The 12,806-nt window shown below is 39.0% G+C and overlaps 1 protein-coding gene across 1 annotated transcript in view; it reads left to right on the top strand.

Annotated features, from left to right (window-relative positions):
* Positions 1-12,806, top strand: part of Atp13a4 (ATPase type 13A4) — a 129,649-nt gene that overhangs the window by 87,927 nt on the left and 28,916 nt on the right. Inside the window, exons 14-18 of the mRNA XM_013019382.1 lie at positions 3,456-3,606; positions 5,973-6,059; positions 6,581-6,734; positions 7,758-7,869; positions 11,965-12,089. Coding sequence (XP_012874836.1) covers positions 3,456-3,606; positions 5,973-6,059; positions 6,581-6,734; positions 7,758-7,869; positions 11,965-12,089 — 629 coding nt within the window. The remainder of the gene's footprint in view (positions 1-3,455; positions 3,607-5,972; positions 6,060-6,580; positions 6,735-7,757; positions 7,870-11,964; positions 12,090-12,806) is intronic.

Below are 12,806 nucleotides of genomic sequence, written 5' to 3'. Positions count from 1 at the left end.
ATGGTCTTCAAGATGATCATAATATTAAACAACTTGCATTTGACAGTGACATCTTGTTTGAAAATGGCATCATTTTCTTGTAAACCTTAAACCTGAATCATAAAGCACTGTATCCGCAAAAGGTATATCGTGGTGTTCTATGGAAATTCGGTTAGCGAAATACAAAGAAGCCACACTTTATAAAGTTGGATTGGGAGTCTTTATTAAAATGCCAGCCTCTGCAAGTAGACTCATGTCCCCAAAGACTTGCAGCCCCGAATGCAGATAGCACAGAGCTTATAAAGGCAAAATAAAACCCCCACATATGGTATGAGGAATTAAACACAACGAAAGTGTTTTACATAAGCAAAGCAAGCCAGGTGGGGAACAATTAGGAGCTTAAGGCAAGGTGCCAAGATAGCTTTACCTACATCAAGTATCCATATTTCAGTGGTTCTTTGATGCAGAAGGCATGACACACTTTTATCCATAAAATATTTTAACTGTATTTGGTTAAACCATTGGCACAGTAGAATGTTATTTGTAAACAAATCTATACTCTAGGTTAAAGAAAAACACAATCCTGGAGCTTCTAATCACTTCAGTCTAGTCTATAGAAGAAACGTCTCCTAAATCTTATGCTTTCTAGAATTCTCTTTATTACTATTAAGAGGTGGATTTGGATGTATGTATACTTGGTTTCTTTGCTCAGATTCTGTTGAAATTTATTCAAGTATATGGGCATGTTGAGACAACCCTTTCCCCCCCGCCCTTTTTATGCCTGAGCTTTATTGCTCTAGTGGTCTGTTACTTGAGCCACAGCTGTACTTGCAGGGTTTTGGTGGTTAATTGGAAATAAGTATCACAGGCTGTTCTGCTAATGTTGACTTCAAACAGTGATCCTTGGGATTACAGGTGTGAGCCACCCAGCACCTGTCTGCCTGTTCTTTCCTTTTTTATATTTGTGTCCTTTATATCAGAAAACTGCACGAAGTACATATAGTAAGTATGTGTTAACTGTCTATCTGGAAACAATTAAATATGTTCTATCTTTTGAATGCTCTACTTCTGGAATTGATATTATCCACAATACTTTGGAAATGCTACGTGTCACATTGGCTGTTTATACTTCAATAAGTGCAATTAATATGAGGTGCAGGTTAACGATTATGTAAGCCTGACTCTCTTCCTCTTGTCCTTTCTTCCATCCTCTATTCAAAGAGGGCAGAGCTGGCTGCAAATGTCTCAGACAACAATTTGTGTAATTTTTAAAAAGGTTTTATATTTTATTATTGTCAATAACTTGTACAGAAGGATTTCATTTTGGCTTCTCCATATATATGCATAGTATATCAAAGTACATTGTTATACACAAATATGTATATGTATATATGTATTAATACATGATTCTGTGTGTTTACACATATGTTTATCTTTTGGATCTGGTATCACATAAAACCTTAAAGTAAATAATTTGATGAATTTGATTAGTGAAATGAAAGAAAATAGATTTAACTCTGCCACTACTTATTCTGTAAGTTATTAACTATCTACAGAGTAAAGGAGAACTCAGCTCTAAAATTTCTTACCCTGTGACAGAGACTTTAAGCCATTGAATTCTACCTGGGCTTGCAAATCATAAATACTCAAATAGAAATACAATACAGAGGTCTACATATTTGTTGTGACAACCAGAATCTGGCCCGACCCTCTGACACTTAGAATTACATTGTCAGAATTTTAGACTGATGACCAGGATGTGTGTCATTATAAAAAATAAGATTTTCTTTTCCTGATCTGTGCTTTGATTTTCAGTAAGAGTTTAAGCTTCTGTTTTACCAATACTGCTGATGATCACCTTCCTTATAGAAATTTGCTAAAATACCATATGGCAGATTGTAAACCACTAAGATGGCATATTCTTTGACATATAATAGTAGGTAGGTAGGAACAAAAGGGTCAATAATAAGTCAAAGGTTTTGAACTCCTAGTGCGACATAAAGAAATTTGAATGCAAACTCCAGGAAGCCATATGGCAGAACTTCTGAGGTTAATAGTGTAATTATCAGTGATTTTAGAAAACAAAAGCCACAGCCACCTAGGACTGTGCTTCATGAAATGCAGTGTTCAAAGTGGGCTCTGGTGGACTGTGCCTATAATCCCAATTACTTGCGGGGCTAAGATGAAAAAGATCAAGGATCCAGACAGCCCAGGCAGAAAAGCCCACAAAACCCCATCTTCATAGAAGGAAGGCCCGATACAGTATCTTATGCCTGTAGCTCAGCCTAGGGGTAGAGGTTAGAGTATAACTGATCCACAAATAAGAAAGAAAATGACAGGTGGAGGAAGGACATCAAGCAGATTCTGAATGGCAGATTTTGCTTTACATAGGATGTCATCTCTGCTACTCAGATGTGCTTCAAATGTGACCAGCTGCTTTGCAGGCCAAATACTGCACTGCATATGCAAGAAGGGACTGGCTAGTAAGACTGCAGCGGGCAAGTTGCATTCTGCTAGTGGGGCTGAGGTTGAACTCAATGATGTCTACTCTGTATTAGTGAAGGAGCTATATGTATGACCTTCCATTTGTTTTCTCATAGATTGTAGATAAGGCCACTTTCCACAGGAAGTGCTTGGGATCAATATGGCAATCTGGACCCTAGATGCCAGAGTTGAAGAGAGGGGTGCACAGGTGTGGGTGCTCATTTCTTTTTGAAATCTGTTTTTATTTTGTTTATTTATGGTTTACATTTTAATTTTATGGAACAAATAGCCAATATCATGTTTCATTTTTTAGTACAGGTAAGACTTGCTTTTCTAAAACTTATGTTTTTATTATCTTTAAGTAGTTGTACAAAGGAGTTACCATTCAACAAATCAGTTTATAAGTACACTGCATCTTGGTCAATGTTATCTCTTTTATCCATCCCAAGCCATCATTTCTTTACTATAATCATCTTGTAGATTTCCAGGAACCAACTCATATACTCATTTACTTATAATATTTCTTTTCTTGATTGCCTACTGTGGGTCAGACATCAAATATGTTAGGAATGAATTATGGAAGAAACTCCTCCCCCTGAAAGATTGGTCAAGAGGGTTATACCTTCACACCACTAGTATCGGAGCTGATCTATCCTGTTCACAAAGTTAGGAAACGTGGCCTAGTAGTTGTGATGAGAGTGGAGGATCTCACCTGGTAGAACACTTGCTTAGCAAGTGCAGAGCCTTGAGTTCAAATCCCCAATAAGGCTAAAAAAAAGAATTTGAAAGGACATCAGGGATATTTCTTATATTCAGTAAATTTACCTACAGATGATGGTTGAATGAAGTATTCTTAATTTGGGAGGACTGGAGAGTGGTATGTAATGCATCAAGGCATATTAAATAAAAGATGTTCACTTCCTCAAAGCTCCAATTTTAACATGAGGGAATTAGGACTGAAGCTTTTCTCTCTCTCTTTCTTTCTCCTTTAGTTTCCAGGAAATCCACAACTTGGCCTCAGGCAAGACTTTGCCCTGGAGTCCACTGTGTGCAGCTATGGCCAGCTGCCATTCTTTGATTATTCTTGATGGGACCATCCAGGGAGACCCTCTGGATCTCAAAATGTTCGAAGCCACCACCTGGGTAAGCCTCAGCCGTTCAGAGACTCTAAGAGGCTTCTGGAATACCAGCCAAACACAGGCTTTATCACAGCCATTTAATACTTATAAAAATGTAATATGGAATGAGGCTACAGCAAGGCTAAGTTTAGTTTTCCAACCTGCACAAAGCGGCAAATAGTAATATCTTACATTGGTAGGATTGTTGCAAAGATTAAATGGGACAGTGAATTAAAAAGCCTTGGTACAGTGCTTGGCACATATTGTAAGTTAACTAATATTAATATCACTGTAATACCTATATCACTATTTATCAACTCTTTCTACTGTTCTTTTTAAAGACTATTATAAGGTTTATTAAAGGAGCCATATTTCTCCACAGAGGGGGCACATGGTACCTTTCCCTATCCAGGTAGCAGGAGAGTCTGGGGGCAGGAAGTGAGTTAGTTGGGTGCTCAGGTGGGTCTGGGTGGAGAGAGGAAGTGGCCAGATGTATGGCCCGAACTCCAGGGCAGGGAGGAGCTCAGGTATTTGTGGAGCTGAGGACCAAAGGTGGGCATACTGCTAACATTTCCCCACTTTGTTGTTTAATAAAAATAGGGGTACCAGGCCGGGGGTATGGGCAGAGGTCATTTCTTCTGTAGCTACTTCCTGCTGTAAAGGGGCAAAGTAGTCAGGGGTTCCTGCTTTGTTGTACGGTACCCAACCAAATAACAAAGTTGGAGCCTGTACTGCTTTTTAGTAAGTGAATTATTTATCCCAGTTTTTCTTCCTTTTTTGTTGTAGCTGAATTCAAGTTTTATTTCCTTTTTATTTCTTAAAAATAACTTTAAGTAGTTGTATAAAGAGCTTTCCATTAACTTTTGAGTACAATGCATTTTCTGTTAGATTATGAGTACAATGCATCTTGATCAGTGTCATCCCTTCCATCATTCTTCCCCCATCTATCCCAACCCTTTCTGCAGTCTACAAGCAACATTTGCTTTCAAAGTTTTCTAGAATTAATTCAGTAAGGAGATTGGATACATTAATTAGCCCAGCAGAATATCTGTACAGTTTATATTTTGATCAGGACATTACATTGTGTCCATAAATACACACAATTACATTTCGATTAAAAATATATAATGAAAAAGATGTTTTCCAGAACCTGGAAATTTGGAAACACTCTTTTCCCCAAGGTTTGATCAAACCCACAGACTCTGTGTCGCCACAAGTTTTATTCCTGTTAACACAGTGTCTTTTTTTTTTTAATTGATTTTGTAAGTTAGAGAATGACAGGAAGAAAGGCCCATTGTTGATTACTGTTTTCCTCCTGGGACTTTGAACCAGATTTAAGAGCAAATATTATAGTGCAGGAGGTTCTTCCAGTTCTAGATTCAGCTCTGCTCTCACTTCTTAACCTTGTGAAATTCTTGTATTGAGGCCTTGGCTCTCACGACCATGGTGTTCTTGTAAAACAAGAGAAAGAGCTAGAATCTGTTCTTTAAAAGAAATCTATTCAAAAGCACTCTTAAAAAAACCAAATAGCTGGAGTTGCTCTGGCTGAGCTAGGTGTGTGTGGTGGGGGAGGAAGTAGGAATCAGGAAACATATGTCCTCAACTATTCAGATACCATTCTATCTCTGCAGTTGTTTCCAGACTAGGCCCTGGGACCCATGATGAGCACCTGTGTTCTTCCACCAGTAGCAGAATGTGATTTCATAGCAAGGTGTAATTTTGCCAATCCCCTTCATCCTTGCTGGATTACTGTTTCTATATCTCTAAATTGGGATTACAACTTCCTCACTGAGATCTCTGTTTTTCAGCCACTTGATGAGATGATTACAAAGTGCTTCAATATCTTTAGGTAAAGGGTTTCTTCGACTATAATTTAGAGTCATTATTATAGTAATTAGGGAACATTAGCCATGTACATCCGTGTCCTGGCCCCACCCACCTTGTCCTAAAGGACCATCAATCTGAAGTAGACAGGTAGGGGATGGCAGGATCAACAATGTACTGCACTCAAAGAAAGACAGCACGGTGCCTACTTCATACAAAATAAGTCTGGCCATTCAGGCTCACCATTTTCAAGTTAAGCTCTTCAGAAATAGAAATGAGCCTTTGTGCACCACATTCCAACAGAGAAAGTTGGATAAATTGCATGAATAATTCAGGCGCATCTGTCCTTCAAGTTCTGTAGCATTTCCAATGCATTGTTTTATTTTTATTTACTTTGTTGCTAGGGTGGGTAGAAAATGTCTGGCTCACCTCCTTCTAGCAGAGGGCAGAGGTGTTATAAGCATATTGAGCTGGTTGGAAGATTTTCTTAAGGGCAAGGCTTGAGCACAGAATCAATAGATGACAATAAACAGACGTCTGCAGTGAAATATCTCATTTGTGAAATAGGAAATGGCAATTTCTGGGGATGATTTCCACATCAAGGGAGTGCCAGCACATGCCATGGTAGTTAAGCCCTGCAAAACAGCCAACCAGGTAAGCCAGTATGCCGTTCACCCCCTAACACCCAAACACAATGGAAACTCCCTCTGACACACAATTTTTGAAAGTTCACAAGTTCACAGCTGTGACTCTGAATTTCAGGGATGAAAAATGATGAGTTATTTTTTCCTTTTGTTTTTCTTCCCCCCCTCTCTCCTTCTCTCTTTCTTTTGTGCTGGTTTTAGCCTTGGGTACTATCCATGAAAGGGGTGTGTGTGTGTGTGTGTGTGTGTGTGTGTGTGTGTGTGTGTGCATGTGTACTCTAATGCTTGAGCCACAGATCTACTTCTGGCTTTTTTTGGTGGATAATTGTTGATAAACATTTTATGGACTCTCCTATCTGGGCTGGCTTTGAACTGCTGTCCTCATAGGCTTATGAGTAGCTAGGATTAGGGACATGAGCCACAGGTGCTCCTCCTTATGTTCTAAAATAAGAATTAAAAGAGGAGTAGTGAATTCCTAGTAACTAGAAATTGTACCAGTATATTCCTCTTGCTTTCCCATCCCTCACCCAGGTTCCCATGGATGGAATTGCAATCCTGCACCAGTTCCCCTTCTCATCAGCTCTGCAGAGGATGACAGTCATTGTCCAGGAGATAGGAGGGGACCGACTAGCATTTATGAAAGGTGCACCAGAAAGAGTGGTCAGCTTTTGCCAACCTGAGACAGGTTAGTGGACAGACTTAGATTCCCATGGGCAAATCTGTATTTATAGCCAAATCTGCCCCCCCCCCATACCTGATCCTAGAATCCAGCTGCTGACTAGTCATCACTAATTGGTTGATTCTTTGCAATTCCAACTCAATACCCACATCATACTTACCTTCCTCCCTTGCTGTAATTCCCAATTTACCATCTTGGGTAATGGTACCCTAATTCTAGAATCATCCCTGATTCCCCTCTGTCCCTCAGTGCCTTTGTGTTATCCACTGATAACCCATGGTCCTGTTACTGCATCAGTTCAGGCTGTACCATGTTTCATTATTTCAATACTTGGTAAATTGTCTCCCTGCTTCCAAGCACATCCCATGAAGTGACCTGATAGGGAATTCCATCACAGCTACATTAATTTTCTTTTGCTTTGACTTCTTTCACTGTTATCCCATAGGCTGTAACCTACATTCCCATAGTCCTAGAGAATCATAGACACTGACTTTACTATCTGTCTTTACTACCTGAGCAGAGCCAACTGCTCAAGGCTTGCTGTCTCATGCTATGTGGGGAGGACACAGTGGTCCCTCAGCTGCAAAGGGCTTTTCTTGCTTCACCTCCTCACTTCCTTCCAGCCAACTATTACCCCCCTTTCAAGCACTTCTCTGTCTTGATGTGACGGCTGGATCACAGCCATGATCTTCTTTGATTATAGAATTAGTATAGTAGCTGTTACCCAACTCAACAGACAACCTTAGAGCCAAGCTTCAAGTTTATTCTCTGTACTACTAAAGCCTAACATATAGCTGACCCTCAACAAATATGATGATTAAACTGGAGAGAAAGAATTCTTCATGTTCTCTATCTTTTTTCATGTTTAAAATATAGTACCATGTCATGTCAGCTTCACTGGAGTCTAAGAAGTCATCCTTGACAATATCTTATGACTTGTTCGTGTAACATTTTTAGAAGAATTGTTTGTAATGACTTTTTCTGCCTAAGTAAATGTCACATACTAATCCTGTGTTGTTTTCTTAACAGTGCCACCTAGTTTTATTAGTGAACTTCAGATTTATACAACACAGGGTTTCCGGGTCATAGCTCTAGCCTACAAGAAGCTGGAATCTGACCACCATACAATTGCTTTGAAAAGGTAAAGGAGAAGAGTTTCATAAAACTAGATGCTATGGTGGGAAGGTGACATACCAGACGGGGATGGGACTCAAGGGTGCTGGACAGGTGCATGCAGCAATGGGGCTACTCAGCCTTTGTGCATGAAGTTTCTCTAAGTATTGCTAACCAGGGATCTAGCCATCCTTGCTATGTCAAAAATCTCAAAGCAGATGTGAATGCCAACAGAGAGAATTTAGGAGAAATAGTTGTATAAAATGTAAAATATAGTGCAATTCTATATCTTTGTAAAGACAGTCAGATGACAATAACTAGTGTTTCAGGGTTTAGCATTGTGATCACACCCACACTTAAAGGAAAACTATAGTTGGTGGATTGTTTGGAAGTAATGAAACATAACATTTGCCTGATGAAGAGTAATAAAAATATACATCATAATGAAACAAGCAAACATATATTAGATTTATATAACCTCGGTAATATTTACAGAAAAATAGCTTCCTTGGGGAGCTCATCTCATTTTAGAAAGTGCACACACACACACACACACACACACACACACACACACACACGCCCCTCTACTTAGCTAGAGGTCTGACCAAGGACATCAGCTATTTAACTTCTGGGGGAAATCTAAACATAACATGTATGTAATATGTCTTCTAATATATATATATATATATATATATATATATATATATATGTTAAAACAGAACTGCTTAACAATTCAAAGAGACTGCAGTAATCATGATTCTACTTTATTTGTTGTGGTTTTATTTTCCATTGTTTTTAGGCTGCCATGTTTATTTTGCTTTCAAAGCCATTTCCAACGCACTACTGGTTACACTGTTCTTGAGTTAATCAAGGTTCATTTGTTATTTTAAATTTAGAAAGCCTAACCTATCTGTTTTCAAAAAAAATTGGGCTCAACCTGCTGTAGTTTTAACTAAATTTTAGACTCTTCAGTCAGTACACTAAGATAGAACTTACAAATAACTTATAAGTAACATTACCTGCACATAAAAACAAAAAAAAAGTTATACCTTCCTATAGAGTTAAAAGCAAAAAAAAAGTGAAACATAAACCTAGTAAAAAGTAGTACTTTAGTAAGTGCACATCTAGTAAGTGCACATTTAGTAAGTGCACATCTGGCTCACTAAAACAACAAACTGCTTGGATGAGAGATAGAATCATTGAGTCTGTGACAGCTACATGTTCAGAATGATACAGGTGTGCTACCTAGTATAATCTCAAATGCCTTGAAGTTTAGACTCTGAGAAATAGTAAACAACTCTTTATAAAACTCCTAAGAGGGTAGTTACAGGTCCGAAAAAAGTCAATAGTGTGCAAGAATACTTCATGTATATTTGTACAGGATAGAGAAGGGAAGCATACAAAATGTGAGTCTTGTTTAAGGCTAACACAGTATAGGATATGGTGGCATAACATTATAGTATCAACAGTGTAATCCTAAACTGACAGGATAAGTATAAGCAATTTTAGATGCTCATGAATATTTAGTAAAATATTCCAAAGGCAGGTAGGATATGGAGTCATTCTCTCTGTGTTTGTTTTGTCTGTTTGTTTGCTTGCATGTATGTGTACCTGGGTATGATTACTCAGGGTGTGTCCACCACTGATATCAGAATTACTTTGAATGTTTTTGGCCCACTTTATGCATAAATTTCCTTAAAAATCACATGGCTTTAAAGAGCATGAAGTATAATAATCACATGGCTTTAAAGAGCATGAAGTCACTTGCTATTGCTGCCATCATTCTTTACTAGTGTTAGATGCTTCCGGAGGAAGTATACTGGCTGTGCAGGGAGAAGGAAGGAAGAACATACTACCTCAAGGTTCAGAATTTAAGAGTGTTCAAGGGAGTACACCTTATTTCTTGGGTCATGGGAAAAACAATAAGGGGGTGGTAGAGATAGCAGAAACCTCAGAGATTCAATGATGAGGTCATTACCGAATAAGGAAAGCCATGGATACACAGCAAGGCACTGGTGGGCTAAGAATAGAACCAGTCTCCTGATTATCTTATTTACTGAACCCGACAGAGCTTGTATGTCAGAACTAGAACTCCTACTAGTAAGGTGGGTCATGGAATATGTTAGATGTTTATCTTTCAGCCCTTCCTCAGCTTAATGTGGAAACTTGTGGTTGGCCCATGTTGTATCATCTCTGACACTGTCTAAACCATGAAACCTGAATATAAGGTTACAAGAATTATTGTATGCCCTCAACCAGGCATTGGATAAGTTGTCCAAGAACCAGATCAAAATCACCTCCTCCAGGAAGGATTCTCCAGTTATCCTACCCAGAAATGATTGTACTCTCCTCTAAAACTCCATAGGACTCTGCTTTCTACATCCAGCTTTAAGTATAAACAAAGTGGCCCATGGCTGATCTTTTCCTCATTGCTAAATATGGACTCTCAGGGGCCATGAGATGCTATAGCCTTGTCTCTGCATATTCCCTCTCTCTTTTTCTCAGTCCTGTTTGTGATGCTTGTTAGTTGCTTAGTGAATACCAATGGAGTCTGAGTTTTCATTGAGAACCGTATAAAAGAAAGGATTGTTTTTCTAGCTTGTGTGGCCACAAACAGGCATCATCAGAACATTTCAACTGGGCACGCCTTTTCCCAGCTCTTCCTGGGTGTGGTACCACGTGGGCATCAATAAATACAGTCTTGAATCAGATGGGATTGAGCTTAAGGAACATCAAGAGGTAGATGAAAAAAAGCTAAGAATGCTAATTATATGGACAAATAAAAAGTACCCAAGTGAAGCAAAAGTAAGACAACCAAGGGAACAATTACTTCTATCTGGGGAAGCCTTTAACAGCAGAAAAGCATGTGAATTGTATCTCAAAATATAGGAATAACATCAGCAGAAAATTATAGGACTTCATAACCATTTCCATAAAATAAGAAAGAAAGCCTAGAGAGCAGTTTGGAGCAAATGTCTGGAGATGGCTACATATTGAGCTTATCCATGGAGAGTAGTAGATCAACTGAGCTGGAGCCAGGGTGGAATTATTTAGTGAGAGATGGAGCTGGAGAGATAGTTTGGAACCAGATTGTAAAGAGGCTTAAAATGTCAGGCCCAGAGCATTAGGGAAAGCCATCCTTCAAAATCTGCTTTGAGCTGAGTACCTGAAACATTGTCCGTTTCCTGCCGCCCATTGAAGGAGGTATGAGAAGGAGGTATGAGGAGCATCAATAACAAAGTCATGACCAGGCTGACATGGGGGCCAACTTTTGAGATGGATAGGGCAAATTAGAGGGCTTTCAGGGAGATGCTTTCATCTGTATCAGAGCCAGAATTACTAGAGCTGGGGGTTTGTTCTTGTACATCTGTCTTAGTAACTGAATCATGGACAAGTCTTCCAAATCTCTAATGACAGGCAGCCCCACCCCCTCCATACTGAGTCTGGTAGACTGTTTCTACAAGTGTCCTCGTAGACAGTAGGAACCTTGGAGAGCTCATTTATTTGTAGAAACATCCATACTCTAAGGAGGAGACGGAGAAGAGAGGGAAGAGCTTGGACTTAACATAGAGGCCCCTTTTGTTGACCTATATCATCCTTCCCAGGGCTAACTTGGACTTGATTATAGCCTTGGTTGCTAGAGAAACCAGCACTTTAAAAAATTTTTCTTCTGCTTCACTCATTTGTCACTTTGTATCCAAGCTAGAATGCCTCCTTGTGGCTAGTGAGTGAGGTCATGAAAATCAGGCAGGTCAGAGAAACTCGTGCATTCTTTACAAAGGTTAAAACGACGTTTGTTTGGTTGTTTGTTTCATAATTTTCCTTCCTTTTGATTCCATCCAACAAAAATCCCTCAATATCCCCTATGTCTCCTCCTGTTCTTTTTCAGGATTGTTCTTGGCACATAAATAGTAAATGAGACCAGGGCTTGGGTGAGTGGGACCACCCTGATAGGAATCTTTGTCTTTGCTTTTTTGTCTTAGTGTAAGTAAGCTATAATGTGATATTTTGATTCAATCACTCATCTTTCTCTGTGTATATTCACACATATATACACATACACCTACATACACAAATACACATATAGTCTTACATACATATATGTGTGTGTGTTTCTCCCTAGAGAGAAGGTAGAATCAGATCTAATATTTCTGGGGCTACTGATCTTGGAGAATCGATTAAAGGAAGAGACAAAGCCTGTCTTGGAAGAGCTCATCTCCGCTCGGATAAAAACAGTAATGGTCACAGGTATTGAACACAATATACAGTGAGAACTTGATGTAGGGATTGGCTGTTTAACAAATGTTGGTGGTTGTGATTACCTAATACAGGCCCAAGGCACCATTCCAGGTGCTGGAGACAGGCAACAGAAAGGCAAAGTTACAGCGCTCACATGGCCTCCTTTTCAGTGGGATAGGAGGGAAAAATATCAATCAATCAATTAATCACATACTGTGTTACAATAAATGTATTGAGATAAAGTGTGCCTGACCATATGCTTAAGACATGGAAGATGAAAGCGGCCTCTCTGAGTGGTGACATTTGAAATAAGGCCTGAATGACAGAAAGATTGGGACCATGCAAATGCAAACACTATGATTTTTATTGTCAAATGTTAGGAGAAGAAGGATGCTTAGCCAACATGTCTAGTAACTACACTGAAAGCCTGTCAATAAGAGCATCTATAACTGTGGTGATAAAAAGAATATACCGTCTTTTCCACTTCTAAATCTAAACCCCTGCTTACACAAACTAGGAGTAATAAGAAGAGATCACTCAACAGACATGTGAAGTTTCTTAATGAATGTTTTTCAATGGAAAACATAGCTAAAAATATGATTTTATTGGGTTATATTTCACAAGTCAGTTAAGGAGTACATTTCTTTTTGGACAATGTCACCCCTTCCCTCACTTTCCCCCAGACTATGACTTTTTAATTGAGAAAGAGACTAGAGACAAACAATT

This window comes from Dipodomys ordii, unplaced genomic scaffold (genome assembly GCF_000151885.1).
Source record: "Dipodomys ordii isolate 6190 unplaced genomic scaffold, Dord_2.0 Scaffold45, whole genome shotgun sequence".
In the NCBI taxonomy this organism is placed as follows: domain Eukaryota; kingdom Metazoa; phylum Chordata; class Mammalia; order Rodentia; family Heteromyidae; genus Dipodomys; species Dipodomys ordii.
The sequence above is the reverse complement of the archived record's forward strand: the minus strand, read 5'-3'. Positions and strand labels throughout refer to the sequence as shown.